The sequence below is a fragment of the Ictalurus furcatus genome, chromosome 15 (genome assembly GCF_023375685.1).
Source record: "Ictalurus furcatus strain D&B chromosome 15, Billie_1.0, whole genome shotgun sequence".
NCBI classification, from domain to species: Eukaryota; Metazoa; Chordata; class Actinopteri; order Siluriformes; family Ictaluridae; genus Ictalurus; species Ictalurus furcatus.
The window spans coordinates 11,483,989-11,509,163 of NC_071269.1; the positions used below are offsets into that span (position 1 = coordinate 11,483,989).

The window sequence follows — 25,175 nt, forward strand, 5'->3', positions numbered from 1 at the left end:
TGTTTTGTTTGTTTGGGGGGGCGTCAAAAAAAGTGATCATATCCACGACCTAGCTTAAGTTATATTCCTCTCCACTCTCCACTTTCCTCTCTTTTAATCATGGACATACGCAAGTTAAATGCAAGTAGCTCCCTCTTAATCTTGAATAATCTTGTGAATAAACGCTGAAAGTGAACGTACGAGTTACAAGCCACGTCCATGTTCTCTGCATCTGATAAATTTCTTGGATTGGCTGTTATTTGGCTATAGACAAAGCATGGTTTAAACTATAGATGCATTGTTTCACATTTTCCATGATTTAGAATTCATTAAAAAACAATTAATCATTATGATTTTTTTGTCAAAGATTGTAGCTGATTACGTGTACATTCTCATAATGCAAATATGTAAAAATTAGAATTGTATAAGGTCAGAGGAAATCAAAAAAGGACACAAATAGAATGTAATTTTGAAAAAACAAAACAAAAAACAAAACCCAAACCAATTTAATAAATACTAAGTAATGCTGTATTCAAGTGGTGTGGGAAGCTGGAAAATACCAGTTTTCCCTCTTGGAAATTGCACTCAAAGATTTTTTTTTGAAAGTGAGAAACTAGATTCTTTATAATGCATTAATTTTAGAAATGTGACACATATCCGTTCATTCATTTATATTCCTTCCACTTTTTCTGGTGGGGATTGTGGTAGCAACAGGCTGAGTCGGTCAACCCAGATTTCTCTGTCTCTAGAAAAATATTCCAGTTACTCCTGAGGGATCTCCAGACATTCCCAAGCCAAGTGTGAGATATAATACCTCTAACAGGTGCTGGGTCATGGCCATGTGGACACCACCCCAGGCCTTGTTTCGGGGGTCGAACCCAGTAACCTTAATTCATGCAGGGTACACTTAGTCATGTGATGTATAAAATGACATTTCACCACTCTGGCAGTAAAAAACTTTTAACTTTAGATGATATAATTTTTTATAGGTAATTTCCTAATTATAAATACTTGCTGCTGTGCATCTTTAAATTTATAGTTTAGGCCTAGACTTGTACTTTTTTCAGAAATACCCACTAGATGGCGCCGTATTACATGTCAGAGGAGTGTTGGAGCTGAATTCTATCTACATGATCTGTTATATCTCCCTCACCCCCTATTAAATGGTAGTCTAATAGACTTCAGTGTGACATTACCCATTTAAAATGTAATTTTAAACCATTAGTGTCTCAAAGATAACATGCCAATCAGTAATCTAAATACTGATGTTTTATGACATCCCTAGTTAACTTGGCAGTTTTTTGGGGCTTTTTAAATTAACATTTGTCAGTTATCTTTTATATGTTTATGTATCTGATGCATTTCATTTTCCGTGCATACAGTGCTGTGATGGACTGTAGTAGTCAGGTGATACAGAGGGCAAATATAGTGTAGACTGTGCATGGGATTTCACAGAAGAAACATAATCTGAATGTATTCTCTATTTTATGACCAATTTAAAGCTGCTTCATGTCTTAAACAGTTTTATAATGAAATACGTTTTGTTTTTGTTTTTTTAAAAAGCAGCAGGAACGTGTCTTGGATTCATATTTAAACCTATGATGGTTCTAAAAATTTCCCAGCCAGGCTTTAAAAACTTTGTATTGTTCTTACAGTTGCTCATGCCTGTGGATGAGAACCTTGATGAGTTCTGGATTGACTTTAATCTAGGAAGCAAGAGCATCTCCTTCTATTTCTGTCTTGCTAATGATGATGCAAAGGTATTTTGTCTAGGATTTCTTCTTGTTCTAGTACTTTTTTTATTTTCACATTGATTTCTACGTCTGGAACATTAACTGTGGGATTTTGGATTTTTATGGTATAGTTATGTTATGTTATTTTTCACATCACTTATTTCCAAGCAGGAGAGCCAATGGGACACTCTATGCATAACAGAAAATGAAGTCCACAGTTATACAGTGGAAGGTAAAATAAATGACAAATTAAGTAAGTCTAGTCAGTCTAATGTTCTGAGTACACACATTTCAGTTCGACCGTGCATATTTTAATGAAGTTGTTTTCATAGTTAATTTGAACCTGATATGCTTAAAGGCTATGGATATGTCCATTAGAGAGAGTAAATACTTCATTATACTGTGTCCATCTTTCATCATTCCCAGAGGAGAAAGGTGTAAAAGTGCTGCAGCTGGTTTTAACTGAGCCAGTGTGCCTGAGCAGTATTGAGGGCACCAGACTCACTATCCACTTCAGTTCCTCCTTAGACATCCTCAAGCCCACCAAGAACGTCTATGGAGAAACCAAGAATAAAGTGAGTTGTGACTTTATGTTTTAATACTTACTAGTTGATTTGGAGCTTTTGAGTACAAACAATGGATGAACTAGGGCAGTGTGTACACTTTAGGAGGCTGGTTATAACTCATACAAAAGGAAAATAAAAATATAAATTGTGTAATTGAAAACCATCAGCATTTAACTGTAAAGTTGTTGATATCACAGACGTTATATAATTGTATCACTGTAAAAATGAACTGAAAACTGAAGGTTTTTAAATTTGTTTCAGAAGTTTATTGGAAAGACCACCACATCTGTGGTAAAAACCACTGTTCAAATAATTCTGGATGAAGGAAGTTCACAGGTGAGGTATTCTGGCTAAAAGTAGAACGTGCTAAAATGGTTTCTTTAAATAATAATTTGGCTGAGCATGTCACGTGTACAAAGATTGTGATTATTCCAGAAGGTACAAAGTATGGCTGTTTTATGACATTCATTTTTTATTTATTGTTATATACGATTATTTTTTCCAGCATTCAAGTTCTTAAAGCGTTAGCTTATGTAATGGTTGACAGGGTTCATACAGGTTCTTGTAGTGCTTAAAAGTGAGTTTAGTGTTTTGAAATTAAATACTTGGACTACCTGGAAAATCAGCATTTTTGTTCAAAAGTGCTTGAATATGAATTCTAATTTTTAGTGACACACTGAAAGGAAAATTCTGGGCCGAAAATGAATTTTCTTAAAACCCATTTTAAAATAGTTTGTTGTATAATTGTATTAATATTAGACTTTTTAATTAATTTCATGAATTTAATGAATCTGAATTGAAAAACTCCAAACCAATAAAATTATCATACTTTTATTGAAACACACCAAAACAATAATATTAAAAATATATTATTCTTCATTCAGTTCTATAAGAATCAAATTTAACAGATGTTTAAGTCCAATTATACAAATAATGTAAAGTTCTAGAAATCTGTTATGATATGCAAAACAGCAGTCAAGTAATGAACTAGGCCTCTATTCTGTTTCTGTAAACATATTTCCACATTAATTTTGTTTGTTCAAAACAGCAGCAATAGAACTAAAACCAACCTCAAACTGTAAACAACAGATGTAGCCTCAAGTCAAGAACAAAGTTTTGCAGGGCTACATGAATTTTAACGTAATTGTTATACACATAGCAAATTGGACTGCGTTCTGTTGAAGCAAGAGTGGCAGGTTTCTCTTCAAGCACAAAAGTTGCTCATCTTTCTGGCAGGAGAGACGCTTCCTGTTCTCATCAAGAACATGAGGTGCTGCACTGAATAGTCTACCTCTCTGTGCTGGTGCTTGGGGCAGTGTCAGAGCATGAGGGACTTTGCACCTCATCACTTGTACGCACCTGTTTCTCTGGCACACTTTGCTGTGTGCTGCACGTCGATCCTTCAGCAGACGCGTTCATCACCTCCAGCTCTGCCTGTATCATTTCCCATGCACATTGCTTTTTCTCCGCATCAAAGTAACGCTCTTTAAATCACGGATCTAGTAATGTTTCAATGGAACGATAGTGAAATCTGAGCATTGAGGGGTGGGGTGTAGCGGCATGGCATATATTTTCAGTCTTTTTTCCCTTTCAGCCAAAAACCGAAATTGCCATTTTCGGCCGTACATTTTCGGTGGCCGAATTTCAGCGCGTCTCTACTAATTTTACGTCATTTTACCTGCATGCAACTTTAAATACAGCACAAGCTATTTCTGTCTGTTCTGATAGCAACTTTTAAGCCAACTGAAATCTACATAGCAACTCAAACAGTAGCCTAGCATCGCTCATGGTCAAACCAACACAAACCTTTTCTGACTGATCGATCTAGCGTTTCCAGTTCTTACAGTCAAAATGTCATTGTGCATCAGACTACAACTGTTGACACAGAGTTGTTTAGCCTGAGAAGGCTGGGAAGTGATGCTGTGATTCGGATGTCCCAAAACAGGTGTCAAACTTAACTCCCGCCAGCCCAATATGGCCTGCTGTCTCATTTCGTTCAGCCCTTGCAATATTTAAAATATTACTATATACTAGGTACTACTCAGTATTTTCACACTAGATCAATAACATCTAGAAATGGCAGCAGACCTGGAGCATAGCAACCTCACATGTTTTGTGCAGGACAGTGGACAGTGTGCATTCTTGCATCTCTCAGTGTTGAAACGTAGATTAAAATCCACACCTATCTGCTGCGTTTGATGCAGGTGAGACCCGGGTAAAAAAATTATTAGGGTGTTAGTCTTTGATGTGATTAACTTCAAATCCCAAAATGTATCACCCAGTGTAGAGACCTACAAAAAATAAAAGTTGATGGCGCACAAAGACAAGAGAGATTAGGGATTAAGACTTTTTTTTTTTCTTAGCAGAGACAAGCCCATATAAGTTCTCCTTCAAATATATGTGCAATATTTGGAAAACACACATATGTTTATTAAAAATCATTAAACCATATAATAAATAAATGTTATCACCTAATACTGTTTACGGTTGACCAGTTTCCGTTACTCCGTCTTGTTCATAGAAATGTCCTGTGGTACTTTCATAGCTGGTCATTGGTGTTAATCTGTAAAATAGATAATAATACATTACGAAAAAATTAATAGCCATAGTTTATGGCCCTTCAGAGGCTCACAAAAACATTGATATGGCCTGGGCAGAATTTGAGTTTGACACTTCTGTCCTAAAATATACATTGTAGGGCATCATAACATTGTAATACTAACATTCTAATAACGTTATGCGTTTGGTCTTTCTCCAAAAGTAACTCACTCTCACGTCACTCATCTTCAGCTGTTATTTGTCTAAGTATTTTCTCTCATGTGTTGTTTATATGTACATACCTTTTTGTTTAAATAGATTTTTGCCATTTATATTGTACAAAAAGGTACAGTGAAATACGTCTCGTGAAGTTCTTGAAAATCGAATTTTGGTGCTTAAAAAGGTCCTTGAAGGTCCTTGATTTGAACTACATGTTGTCTGTATGAACCCTGAGTTGGTAATAGTTCGCCTTCCACACTACAGTAAACCACTCTGGATTTATGTTATGTGAGCAGGTTCTTTTTCCTGAGAGTCAGGGCTCCTCTCAGCGCATGGGAAAAATCATACCTTCTTCAGTGAAGAGTCAGTCGCTGAGATGCCATGAGAGAGATGCCCAACACATCAGCCCGCAGGCAATAATATTTTATATGTACTGATTGTTCTTTTTAGTATATTATTTTATAATTCCTGCCAAGTACTTCTTTATAAATCCAGATTTCTGTGTGGGAGGTTGTGCACGCACATTCCAGACCCATATTTCTGTGTGCTCGCCATTTATAAATAAGTCCCCAGCACTTGCCAGATTTCTGCAGCTTCTTTAATGTAGCTGTATGATACCTGCTAACTTTTCATCTTGTCCTTCCGTCTATTTTGGAGGAACATCCTGTTCTTGGTAATGTCACTGTGCGGCCTCGTTTTCCCCACTTGTTGATGATGGCCTTCACGGTGTACCAGGATACATCATAATGCAGGATAATGCTTTGGAAATTTATTTGTACCCCTCTCCTGGTCAGTACACTTGGATAATGAGATCCTGTACATACTTTGTAAGCTTTTTGTTGATCACAGCTTCAGCAGCTGGATGAAAGGAAGGGGTTAATCAGAAGTTAATCAGAATCACTTAATACATGACAAGTGTCTGATAATTACTTTGAACAGATGTTTAAATGTGATCGGTTAATTCTGTTATAAAAGGATGGGCAACACCCCCCCCCCACCCCCCTTTTTTTGTATTTCAGTTTAATTTTGTTGTTTGTTATATTACATTGAAGGTGGGAAAAGTCATTTGAATAATTTAGTTTCAGAGTTCTTGTTAGGTTGACTGATTTCATTGACTAATGTTTTCATTCAGATGTTCATAATATTCACTCACCTATTACAGATGATAACCCCATTAAGGAGTAAGGTGTCAGAGTCATGTATGTATGTCTCTGGAAGTGCAGGACGTAAACTTGGCAGAAGCCTGTTCAGTTGCGTGTTGCCTGCATGTAAGCCAAACTGTACATTTGTATATTGTTTTAGTGTAAATACAGCATTCATAAAGTATTTCTCTCTTTCATGTCTCATCATAGTTTAACCATTTGCAGCAAACAAAATTTTTTTTTGCTCTCTCTCCTATGGTGTTTCACTATAGCTGCCCCAGGGAAGGCAAAGGTGAAACCAGCTCTAGAGATAGTAGCCTCCTCAAAGAAGAGGAAAGCATTTGAATCGAAAGAGCTGTTAACTGCCAAATTATCTCACAGTGTGCAGTCAGTTAGTGTGGAAAAGGAAAGCACAAGAAAACAGGTCAGTAGTAATTAGCCATGTGCAGTCCCTCTAAAAGGTCAGCCTTCTTTAATACTTATGAGTTGTGTGTCTGAGTCTATGTGTGTCTGTGTGTGTAAACAGTCAGTTCCAGCTCTACATTGCCCAGAGATACAACAGAGCCGGGAAGGTCAACAAGTGATGGAAAAATACCACCGGGTAAGTTACAGTACAGTCAGGTGCATAAATATTTGGAATTTCAACTCGTATATAATGCGGTAGACAGCTAAAATAACAATAACTTTATCAATGTCCAAATACTTTTGAACCTGGCTGTATGTTCAGTACAGTACTGTCCTGTTGTTTCTCTCTTTCTATCGGTTGTATCATTTTTCAGCCCTCATTTTAAACATGACTTCTTGTCTTTGTAGAACATTCCTGTAGAGAAAGTAGCGGAAATGGTGCAAGTTGACCAAGAGCTCCAGGAAGAGCCTTTGGGTATAGTTATGCTGTCTGTTCACTGTTAAGGATTTGAAGGATTTGTTATGTGTACTAACTGTAGAAACACCTGTAGAATTTTTTTTAATAAAAATTGTTTTTGCATGTTTTATGAAAGATAACAGTATAGTACTGGACACCCAGCCAGCTGTGTGGAAAGAAACCTCTATGTAAGTGTTTATTTATTTGCAAAATATCGCTAATCACAAAATAATGGGAATATTGGTCAGTATATGCAATGCTTATTAAATTTGTATTATTAAATTATACTAGCCTTTTTGAGTTGAGAAATCAAATTTTCTTCAAAGTGCATTCAGTGTTGTAAGACATTTCCAGTGTTTCATTCACATTTCAGTGCTCTCTGTCAGTGCCACATGTGAATATTGATTTTAGGTTTTACTCCATGTTTTACACCAGATTACCAAGTCCTAGCAGCTTTAACCAAAAGAGAATTTCTGTGCCCGGATCATTATTCCCATGTCAACGTGAACCTTCACATCAGTCCAAATCAGGTGATTGTAGTGTCTTGAGGCAGAAGAGCTTAGCTCTAATTCTCATTTGTTTAGTTGCATCTGCAATACTTAGTGGGGTTACAGTGTCAGAGACCATTCAGTAATCATACAGCACATCGTTTCTTGCTCTGCATCTGTTTCTTCTCCAGAGCCTCCACAGCACCCATTGTCAGCCCAGAGCAGCTTTGGAGGACTGAGCCACAAACAGCTTCATGCTCAGCTCACTCAAAGACTGGAGCAAGTACTGAGAGAGCGTGAGCAGCAGGAGCAAAACCAAGCAGAGCTTAGGGCTGCTGGAAAAGAGGCTGGACTTGTGAAAAAGCCACAGAGACCAACCCAAACTAAACTTGGTACAACTCAACAGAGTGGATGGGCTAAGGGCAACAGGGCTGACATGACCAACAATATGGTGAGAACCTTACAGTATTTTGTGGTTTTTTTTTAAAAAAAAAATTGAACTCAACAAAAAATAGGCCTAATTTTGCTTGTGAATATTTATTCATTAAAATTTAACAGTTTTTATATACTGTATGTGGGTAGTATGATTATGTATAGTAATGTAATTGTGCTAAAGTTACTGCTGTTTTTAAATATGATAATTACCCTGTGTGTATGCGTGCGCACACACACGCGCGCGTGCGCGCACACCTCCAGAATGTCAAGGGGTTTTTTGTGTGTGCATGAATGAGATTTAATAATTGAGACAACTACATTGAACTATATATTTTTTTCCTTTTTTTCTTTAGAAGACAAAGAAAGCAGCTGAGAGCATGGTGAAGCAGATAAATAGCCATTATAAAAGCACCGTCTGTAGTACAGCAGCACAGGAGCATGTCCCCCGGTCTAACATTGCACCAACTAACAGAGAAAATAGACACATTAATTTATTTTTTCACTTTTGCCATCTATTAACTATTTAATCTGTTTCTGCTTTCTTCAGTAGATACATTTTCAACAAGAGTTGGTGTCCAGATTCAGTTGTAAGTTTTCTCAAAATTGTACTGGTTTATCTTGATGGTTAAACTATTGACCAAACAAGTAGTACATTTTCCTTTCATTGTATTTATTTATTTTTATTTATTTTTTTACATAATTATTACTGTAAATTATTTGTCTTGTTCCAGGCCAAGATCTCTGCTAATACACCTGGACTTCTGAAGTCATCTTCATATCAATCTAAGAAGCCATCAAATCAGATCAAGTACTGATTTAAAATGAGATCTTGGGAAATTGGATAGGAATTTTACATATTTTTAAATACTAAGAAGATTCGTTACCTATAGGTATTTTTGTGTTGTCAACTGATTGGTGTGATTGGTGTTTTTGCTAGGGATGTTTATGCATTCAGTGTGGATGTGTCACAGCTCAGTGAGGTAAAATCCTTGTTCCTTTTAGTTACATATATATTGTGTAATATATTCCGCAGGATTGTTTTATGTTGTTCATGTAGTCCTGATTCAGTCTGTTGCTTCCTAGAAAATAAATAGGAGGTCTACTGAAACGTCTGCAATGGAAAGCAGGTAATGAACCCTCTGGTGTCTTAATCAAGTTTTGTTGTGAACATAGTTCACAAAGGTGAATGTGATTTAATATTCACAATTACACGATTGATTAATTTGTTTTCATCTTCCTACAATGTATTCAGCAGTTCCCTGATTCTTTCTAGCATCTCTAAGAAGTGTCCTCCTATGAAGGTCAGAGAATTATTAAGCCCATATATCAAGAATGGCAAGGCCAATTTTTTTGTTTTTGCTATACACTGAAGACATTTTGGTTTGAGATCAAAAGATGAACATGAGATAATGGATCAGAATTTCAGCTTTCATTTCCTGACATATAAATCAAGTTGTGTACACAACTTGGAACCCTGCTAAGTTTGGGCTCTGGCCTAGGGGAATAGTGCAGAGTTAGTAACATGAGCTAGAGATAGATTATGGATAGCTGGATTGTTGCGGGTAATGAAGAGACTGAGGGACTGGGGGTACACTTACAACATTTATTGCACCATACCCAATTCACACAGAAGACACTTTGTAAAACAGCTTTAACAAGGGGCAAGTTGAATGACAACCAATGCAGGAGGTGGTCCCCTAGGGAGAGAACTAGATGGTACCAAAGGAAAGAACACCATCTTGCCTAAATGTAGAGATAACAGTAGCTACTACTCTTACTTATCTTGGAGGGCAAAACATCGTTCCACGATGGCAGCCAACACTGGACATCCCATGGAACTGCAGGACAGGCCTGTCAATTTCCCATCTGTTTCAAGCCACGAATATTTTGATCACCTCTCAAAAGAAGAAAAACAAAGGTATTTGAACAAACTGCACGTTTTGGGCACTTGCGATCCATATACGGCATCCGCTGCATGTATTTCAGTCACTGAAAACAGCGAAGTCCTGAGAGGATTTCCTACAAGAGGGTTATGTATCCAAATGTGAGTTTCCAAATGAACGAAAACTGAACTGCAACTATAACGTCCACCTGCAATGCGAACAAAATCTAAATAGAATTTCAGAGAATAAAACTTTCCTTTTCATATTTTAAAAATGTCTGTGGTCTAAAAACACAGGTTGAACGGTATGGATCAATGTTGCCAAATCATAAATGACCAGTAGATAGCAGAGTAACGTGTATTAGAGCTCCCTGGCACAGCAGCGGTTTAGTAGCAGTGGAGTAGTGATGTGTCGTTCATGAACAAATCTTTAATATGACTCGGGAACAACGAGTTGTCTTAGAGAGTGATTCGTTCATTGTTAAACGCGCATGCGCTGCAACATGCCTATAGGTTCTGTACAGGAAACAGAACTAATTACTTCACGTCTCGAGTCTTCGGGTTCCAGTCGTTCGCCGCATAAGCAATGCAACATGCAGTACTGGAAACAGAAATGATTAGTTCACGTCTTCGAGTCGTTCGTTCATCACATCACATCACAGCTCCACTGCATTCAGCCTATAGGGCGGTCACGTGATGAATGAATGACTTGAACCGAAAGCCTTGAGATGTGAACTAATCATTTCTGTTTCTGAGGAACAGACCTGACTAAAGAATGAACAGCTCGGATCGGGAGGTGAGCTGAATTAACACACTGCATAGCCTGAAGACCTAATTCTAAGCAATTAATGAATCATTCCTGTTTCTCATAATTTGGCCTAGGCTGCATTCGCCTATAGTATATTTTTTTATTCCAGATGTGATCAACGTTTGCTTGAGTACTGGATGTGTTGGAGAATTTAACATGTAACATTTTGATTACATTCTGAAATGAACGAAATGACTCGAAAAAGATTCGTTCATTTTGCTGAATGAGATTCAAAGAGTAAAATGATCCGAGCTTCCCAGGGCCGTAGTTTCCGGAATTACCGATTTCAACTATAAATTACACAGTTCCCCCAATTTATTTATATACATTTCACATTCAATTCTTTCATTAAACTAATATCAGGGAACACACCTAATGAGATTTCAATTTAACCCCCGAAGATTATATCACCCAAACAAACACAGCTCTGTTTTTAACAATGTAACAACAATCACTCTGATCATGTTCTCTTCCTCTTATACTTCAGAAGAAATAAAGAACGTTCATCAATGGTTTCAGCACATAAAAAAAAAAAAATCATCAGCTCAAACCCGATTCACGCTCAGAAGAGCACATCACAATTCGTCATCGTGATTAGAGAGACGTATCGCTTTCAAATCACATTTCCTAGTTATAAACTATAGAAATGATCCCTGAAAGTATAGTCTTAAATTCTCTAACCTTCGGTCAATCGAGCACTTCAAATAACACACACATACTGAAGATGACAGATTTTACATTCTACACATAACATGTGGAAATGAACAGCTGTCCACACAGACTATATAAAAAACAAAGATGACGTGAATTAATTTCGAATCAAAACGGAAAATAGATTTTTATAACGAATGAGTGAACATTCCCATCATGTTTTGCGCCTACAAGGTTTTGGGTTCGGTCTGTAGAACGGCGCGGGGCTGCACTTCTGGCGGGGCTACATGTGTCGCTCCGCACATATCCGGTCTCACTGGTTAGTGGCAATGTAATGACGTCGACTCCTCAGCATGTTGTAAATGTACGGTCGCTTCCGCTTTCAGTCTCAGTGGCTAGCACAAATGGAAGCCGGAAGTGATTTTTACACTCACTGCTTGCAAGCGCTCCCACGGGTTATTGTGAACGATGTCAGTCGCATTACGAGGTTGGCATCTGTCATTCCCTCTAGTAAGAAGGAGAATGGCTTTAAACTGTATATTTCGAGTTATATAGACCAGTGGTTTTCAAAGTGTAGGCCGCCAGGGGGCGCCCGGGGGTCCTCAGCAATTTGGTGTGAAAAATAAATTGTCACTCTCAGACAACCACACACACGCACACACACACAGTCAATTCCTAATGTAATGTAAAGATGTGAGATGTAATTATTAATAATAAAAAAGGGGGAATATATTCAGAAGTCTGTATTTTTAATGTGTTTTAAAGACATCTTGCAAAAGGGGGGCCTCGGTCAAATGTTAATGCCATTTGGGGGACCTTGCCCTGGAAAAGTTTGGGAACCACTGATATAGACAACTTTGAGGGTCTCAAGCTAACAAGCTAGGTAGCATGACAGTTCATTCTTTATAAATTTAAGTTTCTATTTAGTTAACCTTTTTAGGTATTCTGTTTTTATAGTTAATATATTGTTATATCTATTATTAAAAAAAAAGAGACCCTATTCACATGTAGTGTCTTGCCTTAATCTAATGCTTACTTAAATTAATAAAAATGTTTTCTAATACCAGCCTGCTCTTATTTACTGTGCTGAGCTGCTTTTTCTCAACAATGAACATGTTCATACTCGCTTACAGAAAATGTGAAAGATATATGAAAGTTCCACTTTTTGAATTGAATTGCAGAAAAAAATGAACTTTTCCACGATATTCAAATTTTTTGAGATGCATCTGTATGTGTGCATGTATATATTTAATTTCATTATTTTGAAGACATTTCTTTGTATGTGCCTAAAATACACAGTACTATATATATATATATATATATATATATATATATATATATATATATATATTAGTACTGTATTTTAGGCACGTGCAAAGAAATGGCTTCAAGATAATGAAATTAAATGTTTCTATATATAAAAAAAAAAAAAACAGTAAACAGTAGTAAATGAAACAAAGTCTATATTTGGTGTGACAAAAAAATGAAAATAGTAGTCTCCGGTACAATTTGTGTGTTTTATAAGGAAATGAGCTTTAAGTTTTATTGAGTATCTTACAGAATCAGCCACAGTTTCTCTGGAGACATTGGCTGTCTCACTTGCTTCTTATTTTTGCAGCAAAACCCAGCAGCCTTCATTGTGTTTTTTTTGTCTGAAAAGTGTCTCTTATGTAATATGCTGGTTTCTTTAATGACATACAAACTTTTTTCTATAACATTTCATTTTGTGCTAGAAAACTAATGTTTGGGAATCTCAAATTGTACATACTCGATAATGTAGAAGTCATAAAATAAAAATCTATAACAAGGTTTGTACTAAAAAAAAATAGGGTGTCTAAAACTTTTGCGCAGTCCTGTGTATGTGTGTGTGTATACATATATAGGGGCGCACGGTGGCTTAGTGGTTAGCACGTGGTAAGCTGATTGGCATGTCCAAAATGTCCGTAGTGTATGAATGGGTGTGTGAGTGTGGGTATGAGTATGTGAGTGTGCCCTGCGATGGATTGGCACCCTGTCCAGGGTGTACCCCGCCTTGTGCCCGATGCTCCTTGGGATAGGCTCCAGGAGGAAGGAAGGTGACCCTGAAGGAAGGATAAGCAATATAGAAGATGAATGGATGGATATATATATATACAGTACTGTGCAAAAGTGTATACAGCGTATACCGTGCCATCCACCAATGTGGGTGTCTGAGTGATCCATTATCTCAGATTCATCTTTTGACCTCAAAACCCAAATGTCTTCAATGTATAGCAGAAACAAAATATGTGGCCTTGTCGTTCCAATGCTTTCAGAGGGAACTGTGTATTGGGTTTTGTTTTGTTTTTTGTCCATATAGTGCAGCCGTACTTCAAATGTATGTTTGTGCTTTTTGTATATATTTGTTGTGTGTGTATGTGTAGCCTCCTGGTCGTAATGTGAAGAAGCATCTGTTCAGTGACACTGATACTGACAATTTGACTGAAATTAGCTGGACAAAATCAACCAACAGGAGACCTAAGCCTAAAGTAGCAGACTACACGAGACAGCCAGTTAAGCCCACTCATTCTCCTGCGAACCTCACATGTATGCCTTTTGCACAGCTATGTTATTTTTGTTTGTTCTGGGGAAAAGTACTAAAACACAGTGTACAAATTCTTTGACAATGGAGAGGAATTCCTTAATCTTAATTTTAATTTCTTAATCATTTATTGCGTCTTTGAGTTATTGAGTCTTTTTTATGATGATTTAAAGATTATTTGACACTCAACCTTACCTCCATAACAAAATGTTTTGCCTTTCCAAATTCAGTACAAATCCTGTTTCCTACAACGGGTATTACTTACCAAACTGGAGATGAACAGATTTATTTGTAAATCAGGAGCATTTACACAAGAAAAGTGGTATTCATGACAGTCGAGTTAGTTGGATCCTAAGAGAGTGATCCTAGGAGAGTGATCCTCCTATGTAAAAGTCCTATGTATCCTATGAGGAACTGAGGTTGTGAAAACTTGTGTATAAGGTCACTCACTAATGTAAACCTTGACTGAGGCTTCAAATTGTATAATTGGCATATCTTACTGCAATTTTCTATATATTGATTATAATTTTAAATTGTTCATTTGTTCATCATGTGAACAAAATGAACATTTTGCATATTAAAGACTAGCATATTAAAGAACATAGCATATTAAAGACTTTAAAAAAAAGTGATCCATCAGAAATCTCTTCGTTAAGACAAAAAACCCCATAGATACCCAATTAGGACAAAAGAAATGACACCCCATAAAAGGAGAACAGGTTCGTGTGTGTCTGTGGTAGCCGACATGCTTGCAGTGGCTTATCTGCATTACTGGAAGATTTAGCACACCCCGCCCTTAGGTTGCACTCTTAAGTCATTAAGTCACGTGTAAATCTTGGGAGAATTTTTGGTTTGGCCTACAGAAACATGTATATCCAACTTTACTAAAAGATTTATAAATGAGGCCCTATGTTTGCTTTTTTTCTTTGGTATAATACTCATTGTTTCCTCAGTATTGCCTTGTCTTATGAATGGGGAAAAGATGCTTTCAATAAAATTCTTACTCTCTTTTAGTTGAAACTCCAAACATACACATTCCCTCACCAAAGGCTGCAAAAGCATTGCCTAAACCAAAGAGGGTAAGTGAATATATACTACTGAAGTAGAACGATGTCATGATTTTTAAATGTTCTTTAACATTGTCTAATTAATGGTATGTTTCTTTCATTGACATGTCTTTTTGTGCGGGACTATGCTGGGTTTAACTACATTTCAGAAAAGGCAGAAGAAGGTGGTAGAAGAAAAGCATAAGAAAAGCAAGGATGTTGCAAGCAGAAAACCCACAGACAGGCCCCAAAGAACCTCAGTTCTGACCAAATCCTACAGAGAGTTGTCTGACTCTGGGAGTGAATCAGAAACCAATGAACCACCTCCAGCAAAGGCAGGATTCTGTCGCATCTATAAATAATCTGAACCGTAATCCTTTGTGTGTTTGCTACTCAGTGACACATTTAACTAATTTCTCATTAAACAGATGTTTATCATCAAAAAGCCAGAACAGCCTCAGATTACAGCTTCAGTTCAGAACAGGGCTGCTGTAGTCAAACCACCTGTCAAAAAAACCTGTCAACTCAGGTCAAAGACAGTCCATAAGGCTGTGAAGGAGAAACAGGAAAAAGAATTATCTAATCATGAAAACTCAAAGCAAAAGAAGATGATTGCTGCTGTTCTGGAGTCCACCAAAGGACAGGAAAATGTTTTGGCCCCTAAAATTGCTCCTTTCTGTCCTTCTCTCCGCTCTAACATAATTCAATGTAAGATATGTTTTTTTTTCCTGCTGTAAAAGCTGTCCCCATACAAGCCATACAATACCCCATTTGTATTGTATGTCCCCATACAATACCAGTCTTTTTGGTAATGTTAAATGTATTTATATGTGTATCTGGCATTAGCGGCAGAGAAGAGTACAGCCACGCTGAGATCTGCTCTTGCACCAGTGGGTCCTATGTCTAAGGTACAGACTTTTGCCTTTATATAAAAATCTGAACATTAAATGTTTTTTTATGTTGTCTTCACTTGAAGATTTTTTTAAAAACTCATTTGTTCAACTCTCGCGTAATGGACTGTAATGGTTAAACAACCACAGAAGTCTCAGGTGCTTCATACTTCTTCAGTCCAAGCCACGGGGCAAGAAGGAAAGGTAAATGGCATAACTAAGAAAGCTAAGAAAGAGAACGAACAACCAGGAAAAAACACAACACATTCAGTGACAGGCAGCAAGTTTATGGAGGACAGAGAGGTCAGCGAAGTATTGGGTTCTGAACAGTCAAAAAACAGGAAGAATTTGCTTTCTCCAGCATCAACAAAAGAATCTTGGGCCTCCAAATACACCTCTTTCGGCATTTCGCCATTCTCCATTGAGAAGATAAGAAGTAAGAAATTGGCTACTTATTTACTTTATATCATTAAAAATGTTAGCTGCTGTTTGATGTTTAAGATATGTGAGTTATTTCCTTTAGCTGCAGAGGAAAATGCATTCTTATCCAGATCTCCTCTGACACCCCTCAAACCACTGTGCATCTCTCCTGTTGGTGCCATCTCTCCTCCCCTGGAGTTGCCTAGCCATCTGAGAGGGATCCAAGCATCCTCCTTCTATAAGACTTCAGGAGGACGGGATAGTGCCACACGTCTTCCTCACCCTTTTGTAACCCCTGTGGCTCAAGAGGTATGTCTGCCAAGAACTAGGACTGCACCAAAATCGAGAATGTCAATAATGAAAATCCACCAACATGAATTTATAGTTAAAGCATCGTTTACTTAACTGACAGCAAATGTGCCTAATAATGTAAGAGTACCTAAGTGTCTACATTTGGGTAAAGTACACTGCTTAATAGGGCTGTGCAATATGGCGATACGTATGGTAAGACAATAGATATGTCTATTGATAGATATTTTCCCATATTGTTTATATCGCCACTGTTGCAAAAACATCACTTTTTGGCAGCCGATTCACATCACTAAGGTCGGAACTAGGAGCTGCTAACGTTGTGCTGTAACAAAAACAAGCATAACTCAAAACTGCCCACAATACACTGACACAGATCAGGCATAAGCCCAAAAGTTGAGGGGCTTGTACATAAAAAAGGGAGGTATTTCTGTGTTTGGGTGTGGATTTGTATAATAAATTAGGCACTGACCAGAAAACAGTCATTTATAAGTTATGCCACAAACCAGTCACGAATGCATGCAGTTATTTTGTATAAATAATTTTTTCATCAATTTAGGAGAAAGCATAATATATTGTAATATACACCAATAATCTATAACATTAAAACCACCCACCTAATATGGTGTAGGTGCCCAAACATCTCTGACCCGTCAAGGCATGGACTCCACAAGACCTCTGAAGGTGTGCTGTGGTACCTGGCACCAAAACGTTACCAGCAGATCCTTTAAGTCCTGTAAGTTGCGAGGAGGGTCTGCTATGGATCTGACTTGTTTGTCCAGCACATCCCACAGACGTTAAGTCAGCTTGAGGTCTGGAGAATTTGGAGGCCAAGTCAACACCTTGAATTCTTTGTCATGTTCCTCAAATTTTTTGCGGTGTGGCAGGGTGCCTTATCCTGCTGAAAGAGGCCACTGCCATTAGGGAATACTGCTACCATGAAGGGGTGTACTTGGACTGCAACAATGTTTAGGTAGGTGGTATGTGTCAAAGTAACATCCATATGAAAGCCAGGACCCAAGGTTTCCTATCAGAACATTGTACAGAGAATTACACTTCCTCCGCCTTTGTGCATCCTTGTGCCATCTCTTCCCCAGGTAAGCAGTGCACACACACCCAGCCATCTACCTGATGTTAACGAAAAATGTGGTTCATCAGATCAGGCTATCTTCTTCCATGGTCCAGTTCTGATGCTCACGTGCCCATTGTAGGTGGTTTCTGTGGTGGACAGGGGTCAGCATGGGCACTCTGACCAGTCTGCAGCTAAACAGCTGCCCCTGCCCCTGTCTCCGGTTCACTGGTTGTCCTTCCTTGGTCCACTTTTGGAAGGTACTAACCACGGCATACCAGAAACATCCCACGAGACCTGCCGTTTTGGTGATCCTCTGACCCAGTCTTCTATCCATCACAATTTGGCCCAAGTCAAAGTCGCTCAGATCCTTACGCTTGCCCATTTTTCCTGCTTCCAACACATTAACTTTGAAATCTGACTGTTCACTTGCTGCCTAATATATCCCACCACTTGGCAGGTGGCTCTGTAAAGAGATAATCTTTTTTGTTCACTTCACCTGTGAGTGGTTTTAATGTTATGACTGATTGCTGTATATCGTTTCAAGATATGAAATTATCCATAACATCATATAAGATTTTGTACATATCGCCCAGCCCTGCTGCTTAAGTTTTTGAGCTCATTGGCAGAGCTGCTTCTGTTAATTGTAGGAACAGGACTGCCTAAATACATCGTTAATAGAATATTCATATTAATCACATTTATGTTTATTATTTGTTTACTTGCTATTTTTACAGACAATTGTTTTTGTATTAATGTCAACAATTTAGCAGTTCTTATGATTCTTACCTGTACTAGATATGACTCTGAATTGTCAGTTAGTTATGCATAATATTCAGTATTTAGTCAATTGTAGAATTGTTCTTATATAGTGTACAGTAGCCTGTCCTTTATCCCAGCAGCCATCCATCCACCCCCTAATTGCCTCCACTGGTAGGGAGAAATGTTCATCTCTACTCAACTCTGCAGACCTAGAAGAAGATCTTGGGGGCTTTCTAAGCAGCACCAGCCAAAGAGTCCTGCAGGCATGCTTCGACAAAGAGTCTGTCATCTCTTTGGTGACACTAAGCCAATCATCACACACATCTGTGAACAATAGAGCTATGATCTGCACTGAACTTGAGGTAGAGAGGTTTCTTGTCTTGTGCCAAACCTGGCTATATGTTTGATTATTCTTAGGCATGTGGAAATGGTCTCTCTAATAATAAATAATAACAATTCACTTTGCACAGAAAACACCTGTATCTGTTCAGTTAAGCAGTGTTGGAAAAGCAGAATCAGGTAATACCAATCTTTTATTTTTCATTTTTGTTTACAAATGTTCATGTCTAACCCATTGTGTCATCAGGTCCAGCAACCAGTCGCACTCGGCCCAGCTCATGCAATTCCACAAGTCTGCATGAACAAGACTACAGTGAAGACGAAGACACGTGGACTAAAGCTGGGCCCAGTGAATTCGCTGTTAGAATGAAGCCGAGAGAGCTGTTCAAATCTAATGCCAAGCAGCGGCCTAAGAAAAAAGGTTAATATTGCAAGTTTCTTACTTTCTTAGTGTTTCTTTTTGTGAGCATTATAACAAAATACTTTTGTCATAAAGTATGTACAGCATGTGGAAGAGGAACTCTAGTGTGATAATCTCTCTATCCTCTTTGTAATTAATGAGACCATAAAGGAAATGTACCTAATGACAAAGTAAAATAAATATAATGGAAACTTCTTTTGGGGTACAGGCTCTAAACAACCCATGCAAGTTGACGGCAGCGCTGAGGAAGGGGAGAAAAAGAATGTATCAGGTAAAGAGAGGACCCAGAAGTATGAGTAAAATTAATCTACAAAGTAGTACCCTCAGTGCGATTGATGTTTTGCTCAAGTACAGGTGCAGCAAGATATTTGGAATGGCAAGAGAATATGACGGCTTTCGAGTTTAAATATTAATGTACGTATGAGTGACAAATTAACGAAAAAATGTATAAACGGGTTCCGGGCCAGAACAGCTTCAGTGTGCCTTGACACGGATTCTGCAATGCTCTGGAACAGTACTGGAGGGATGAGCACCATTTTTCTTAAAGATATTGTTTGGTATTTATTTTGATGGTGAAGAAATTTGGATATGCCATTTTACAATCTCCAAAAGGTATTCAGCTGGGTTGAGATCTGGTCCATAACATAAGGTTTACATTATTGCACTCCCCAATCAAGATAGAAACGTTTCATTATTGTATAAATGTGATCAGTCAGAATAAATTTGCATTGATTTGCATCAACCCCAAATTATGCCAGTAATATGCCCTCCATGGCATAACGCAGATCCCCATTTGTCCTTTAATTTGTCACTCGTCTGTATATTCAAAGACATTTTTAATGAAGGTAAAGGTGTAATTACATTACTAACCCAGACCATTTCTTGGCCATTATAAAATATTAAGAATTTATTGTTCTATGCAGATTGTTAGTTGTTTAAAAATGACTGCGAATGTTTAGGTGTGCTTTAAAGCACATAAGAATGTACAGTGTATTTGAACATTTTGTTTTTGTTATTTAATATACTTCCAGTGCATAGATCAACTTCAGATTTACACACATTTACTTATAAATATACACTCAATGTCCACTTCATTAGGAACATTGTGGTTCAATTTTGGCTCATTCCTCTAGGCAAAAACTAGCTAGGCCATGCAAGGTCTGCTTGAGTTATTTCGGCTGTATGTTTGAGGTTGTTGTCTTGGTGAAACATCCACCTTTTCCCCAGATTCACTTTCTCGGCTGATGAGAATAACATCTCCTTTAATATGTCCCAGTGCGTTGCTCCATTCATGTTTCCTTTGATGATGTGTACCTTCCTTTAATTAATCTGAGAGCACGTTGTGAAAGCTTGCACGGTGCGGGAGAGTGTGGAAGTGATTAGTTCCATGAACTTTGCACCTGCATATTTTCGAACCAGTTGTACTGACAGGGATGTTTTCGGCCTTTGCTCTGGCTTTGTAGCATTTGCTGTTCATTCAAATGTTGTTTAATAATATTGTCCCTGAGAACATTAGGAAGCTCCTTTACCTTCACCATGATTACTACTAGCTCCAGTGGTAACATCTTTTATAATGACACTGGGTGCAATTTTTTTAATGCTCATAAATACATACTTTTTTGTTCATATTTATAAGTACAAAGTCAAAAGACATTATGTGTGTAAATGTGAAGTGGATCTATGCAGAGGAAGTATATTAAATAACAAAAACAAAAGTGTATGAATGCCTGTTTCCTCTCACTGTAAACAAAGCAGCTGGTCCATTACATTTATTACTTTTTACTGTGATGTTTTTTTAATTAGATATGCAAGTGCTTAAATGTATTTCTCATGTGTTATGTGTTTTACGGGGTTGGGCGTATTAGTAGTTGCTGAAGATATGGAGGTGCGGTCCACAGTGGTGTCGAGCTGTTGGGAGGCAAGTGTGGAGACAGATATGGATCAGCATGAAGTGAGCACATCTCAGGAGATGGACTATGTCTGCCACCAGTTCAGCTCTGAACTTAAGAGAAAATTTGAGGTAGATGAAGGCCAATGTATTCTTGGGTAAATGGCGAGCAGCTTAAATAGAGAGTTCAAATCATGAAAAATATGAATGTGTAGTAATAACATTTTGACAGATCTGAGAGCAGAACTATGTAATGTAATAGCTTAAGTCATACATCATGTGTTGTAATAAGGTAACTATTTTAATCATCTTACTCAACAAATTAATTTCTATTTCACCCCTCCTAAAGGTTGGCATTTAACACTTGGATGTGTTCCCGTGTGCACCATGCTGAGATTTCTTGAAGTCCTGAAATTACTGGGGCATAGAATTTTCTATATATTCATGATTTTATATATATATATATATATATATATATATATATATATATATATATATATATATATATATAATTACTACGTTATACATTATATATATATATATATATATATATATATATATATATATATATATATATATATAATGTCAGAGTTTCCGGTAAGAAATTTTGGTGCAGGCCAACAAGTCCGGGTTTATCGGACAAACAAAAAAAAAATCTGGTCATCTCATTTCGATGTAAATTTTGCACTGTAAAATTTTGGACTATGTACTGTATATGCGATTGTGGTGGCGGGGACGTGGTGGAGGAAAGGCGGGTAATGCATGATTCTCACCTGTACTGGATAAGCCCGCGTTTACTTGTGTGTGTTTGTTTGTGCTTTCAATGACTCCCGTAGCGAGCAATAGAGAGAGACACACACACACACAAAGATGTGTGTGCACGTGTGTGTGTGGTAGAATGTGTTTAATAATGCGAGCAAATTTTACAGATATTACAGGAGAGGCATTTGGAAAAAATATGTATTTGCACAGGCACAAAGATCTTATTTAGGTGTGCAATTGCGAACGTACTTTGTCTAACGTATGTCTGTTTCGTGTTAATATTTTTACTGGACATTGTGTTCAACAGTTTTCAATTGTATCAGACATTTTGAATTTCTAACCGTCAAAAAAACAGTAATTGCCAGGTAACGGAAACCCAGATACATACATACATATATATATATATATATATATATATATATACACACACACACACACACACATACATATATATATATATATATATATATATATATATATATATACACATATACATATACATATATATATATTACCATTACTTTTCCTTTTCTCTACTCACCAGGACCACATGTAGAGTTTGGAGCTATTGTGTTCAGCTTGTAACTTTGGTTGGAGCTACAGTTTTTTTCTGTTCCCCGAAGCTGTGACAGACTCAGCTGTGAGTGTAACCATGTCAGAGAACTGGCTGTAAACTGCCATCTAAAATTGTGCTGCATCCATTGAGATGCCCATTCAGCCATGCCAATGTAGGATTGTTACCTATAGGATAGGAATGGTATATCCATCACACAGTGGTGCTAATAGGCTGCAGGGTGCCAGCTGCATCTTCAGCAAGCCAGAAACGTAGCTTTTCTGGTAGCAGAGATCTACACTTCTACAGTCAGAAGCCAGAGCACGGCCATCAGCTGTGTGCCTACTGTTTTGCTATTGGCTTTCTGTGAGATTTAGAATTTGGCTTGGAGGTTTCATGTGCTGAATGTGAATCTATACTTATGCTAACTCAACAAGAGCAACTAAGCATTCCTAGACCTAAATTCAAAGGCCAACCACATCCAACCTGGCCAGGCTACGAATTGCAAATGCTTGGCTTTTTGTGTGTGTGAAGATGGTGACTAAAGACATACCTCAGCTAAAATCACTGATTTTAGAGCCAAAGCCAAACACAATGGCTTATGCCCCACAGTAAAGCCCTTCCGATAGCCTGGGGTATGTCTTTAGCCTGGGGTCTGAGCCTCCCTTGTGGTACTTGACCAGTATGCACAAGGATAGCATGTCTGTGACTGGGTTCAGGAGACTTTTCAGCCAGAAAACAAACTAACAACCAAGCCTCACTACTCACACCCCCTCTGGTAGTTACCACAAAGGGAGTCAGTTCAACCTCCAGCAGCTCCCAGATGTACCAATCAGACTCCAAAACAGCTGTGATGGCCCCCTTTAAAATGGCTCATTTACAGTTGTGCATCATAGCTCAACACGCAGCACAGAACATGCTCTTTCTCTCACCATGAGTTCTAAGTGCCTCAGTGTAAGGATTACATGGCAGTTTTCATCCACACTCCGTGGTGAGACCCTTGGCTAATTTGTCAGGCACTGACCGGTTCAGCTGCCTCGCATCAACTGAGGCATTTCACACTGTCCCAGTGTCAGGTGCAGACATACTGACTACGAGAGCATATGATATTACTGCATATCTGATGCACATGGGTTAATCTATGGTGATTTTCTAGTTAGCACCAAAGGAGCTACTCCAAATGGTAGAGACCAGTTTCTCCATTGTAGAGCTGATTGAGGCCTCGCTAATAACAGCGGGGCACATGAGGTGGGTCCCACTAGAGCCCCTTGTATTAGCCCCTCATATGCCATGTGGACCCAGTGCACTGCCCTGTGCCTAAAGACTTAACCAGGTACTGCTGGATAACAGCAAGTCTTTTCTACATTGCAGATGGTATCCAGATAGCATCCTCATCTATCATTTAGAACCACTGCCGACCCAGTAGGTACTTGGAAAGTAGGTTCCAGGAAAAGAAAGAGATGTTGCAGTAGATACTTAAAGCAAATACAAAGTTACTGCCATTTCGTGACTTTGTGGGAGGTCTCGGCATGTATTGCTGAGAGCATATCTAGGTGTTAAACATGGCCCCTGGCAACTGTGGTCGAACCAAAGTTACATTCATAACCAGTGTTATAAAATGCACAGCTGATGTTTCTGATAACTGTTTCTGATCATCTTGAACATCGTGATGAGTCAGCCCTTCAGATTGCAAATATGTACAGTGTGATAAAATATTTGATGTGTTTGGTTTATTAGACTTTAACTATCCAAGCGTCAGTTTAGGTTCAAAATTACCATGGTCATTATAAATGACAAATATTTAATAGAGTCAGTTAATACATGCACTGATGTCGTGTTGCAATATTGGCTGTATCTTAGAACCGTTCAAGGAGAATGGATCTCTTCACCAAGCAGTCCCTAAAGGCCTGCAAGCAACATGTTTCCACTGTAACCATGAAAGTGCAACAGTACAGGTTAGAGCATCAAGGACACTAATACCTTATTTTTGGTGGCTGAGTTTTCCATACATACACATTTTCCCTGTAACCTTTCATGTAGGTCTCAGAGGCTGGAGACAGTTAAACGAGTTCTATTGGATGAAATTAAAAACTTGGAACAAGATGACACATCTCTGCGAAACATGGAAGCGGAGCTGACTGTACACAACCACACGCACACAAAATATAATTTTTATTAAATATAATATTTAGTCAGATTTCTATCTAACAATAGTATTTATACATAGAAATTTCCTTCATTTCAGACTTACATCTAATATATTTCTGATTGACTATTTTAAAGGCTTACTGGAAGAAGCAAGCCGTGGCTTTCCATGCTTACCAGGAAGGAGGAACCCAAAGGTGAGTTGTGTTAAAACAGTGGTAATTATTCATGTAATGCCTATCATAGGAACACTGGGTGTGAGGTTGGAATACACCCTGGATGGGACATCAGTCCATCACAGGGCACTATGCACATACATATGCACACACTCATTCACACTCTCATTCACACTTATCTTAGCCAGTCCAACTACTGACATGTTTGTGCATGGTGGGAGGAAACTAGACAACCCTGAGGATACCCACACGGACATGGGGAGAACGTGCACAAGTTCTGCACTTACTCCAAAATAAAACCACGTTTTTATCATTTTTCTGTAAAAACTTGCCTGAAATTCACTAAAGAAACATGCTTTTATGTATGTGCCGTGGCTCCGTAGTTCATTCAAATATTTATAAAACATTAGATAGAAAGCTTGCCAGAGAGGTCCACAGAGCAAGTTATATTTTACAAATTGCTGCCACTGATGGGAGTATCTATTTCAAAGTGAATAGGCCCTAGTGCAGTGTTTCTCAACCGGGAGTCCGT

General features: G+C 38.0%; 1 protein-coding gene and 1 non-coding gene across 9 annotated transcripts in view; one reads left to right on the plus strand and one right to left on the minus strand.

Annotated features, from left to right (window-relative positions):
* The window catches only part of sycp2 (synaptonemal complex protein 2), a 41,929-nt gene that overhangs the window by 14,375 nt on the left and 2,379 nt on the right, over window positions 1-25,175 (plus strand). The window contains exons 13-45 of one of the 8 annotated variants that reach the window (XM_053643009.1): window positions 1,635-1,739; window positions 1,881-1,944; window positions 2,139-2,287; window positions 2,540-2,614; window positions 5,332-5,448; window positions 6,198-6,303; window positions 6,450-6,601; window positions 6,704-6,778; window positions 6,991-7,057; window positions 7,176-7,227; window positions 7,475-7,569; window positions 7,719-7,978; window positions 8,316-8,410; window positions 8,510-8,549; window positions 8,694-8,770; window positions 8,900-8,942; window positions 9,046-9,089; window positions 9,215-9,263; window positions 13,706-13,868; window positions 14,878-14,942; window positions 15,080-15,244; window positions 15,338-15,617; window positions 15,756-15,817; window positions 15,950-16,235; window positions 16,323-16,528; window positions 18,497-18,721; window positions 18,830-18,878; window positions 18,946-19,119; window positions 19,328-19,390; window positions 20,985-21,139; window positions 24,183-24,277; window positions 24,363-24,462; window positions 24,606-24,664. In XM_053643009.1, coding sequence (XP_053498984.1) covers window positions 1,635-1,739; window positions 1,881-1,944; window positions 2,139-2,287; window positions 2,540-2,614; window positions 5,332-5,448; window positions 6,198-6,303; window positions 6,450-6,601; window positions 6,704-6,778; window positions 6,991-7,057; window positions 7,176-7,227; window positions 7,475-7,569; window positions 7,719-7,978; window positions 8,316-8,410; window positions 8,510-8,549; window positions 8,694-8,770; window positions 8,900-8,942; window positions 9,046-9,089; window positions 9,215-9,263; window positions 13,706-13,868; window positions 14,878-14,942; window positions 15,080-15,244; window positions 15,338-15,617; window positions 15,756-15,817; window positions 15,950-16,235; window positions 16,323-16,528; window positions 18,497-18,721; window positions 18,830-18,878; window positions 18,946-19,119; window positions 19,328-19,390; window positions 20,985-21,139; window positions 24,183-24,277; window positions 24,363-24,462; window positions 24,606-24,664 — 3,812 coding nt within the window. Of the gene's footprint in view, window positions 1-1,634; window positions 1,740-1,880; window positions 1,945-2,138; window positions 2,288-2,539; window positions 2,615-5,331; window positions 5,449-6,197; window positions 6,304-6,449; window positions 6,602-6,703; window positions 6,779-6,990; window positions 7,058-7,175; window positions 7,228-7,474; window positions 7,570-7,718; window positions 7,979-8,315; window positions 8,411-8,509; window positions 8,550-8,693; window positions 8,771-8,899; window positions 8,943-9,045; window positions 9,090-9,214; window positions 9,264-13,705; window positions 13,869-14,877; window positions 14,943-15,079; window positions 15,245-15,337; window positions 15,618-15,755; window positions 15,818-15,949; window positions 16,529-18,496; window positions 18,722-18,829; window positions 18,879-18,945; window positions 19,120-19,327; window positions 19,391-20,984; window positions 21,140-24,182; window positions 24,278-24,362; window positions 24,463-24,605; window positions 24,665-25,175 lie in introns of those variants that run through there. The other 7 variants (XM_053643003.1, XM_053643004.1, XM_053643006.1 and 4 more) reach the window with 7 other exon arrangements.
* Window positions 11,103-11,321, minus strand: LOC128619940 (small nucleolar RNA U3). Its single transcript, XR_008388038.1, has one exon. It is a non-coding gene; the product is annotated as a small nucleolar RNA U3 (small nucleolar RNA).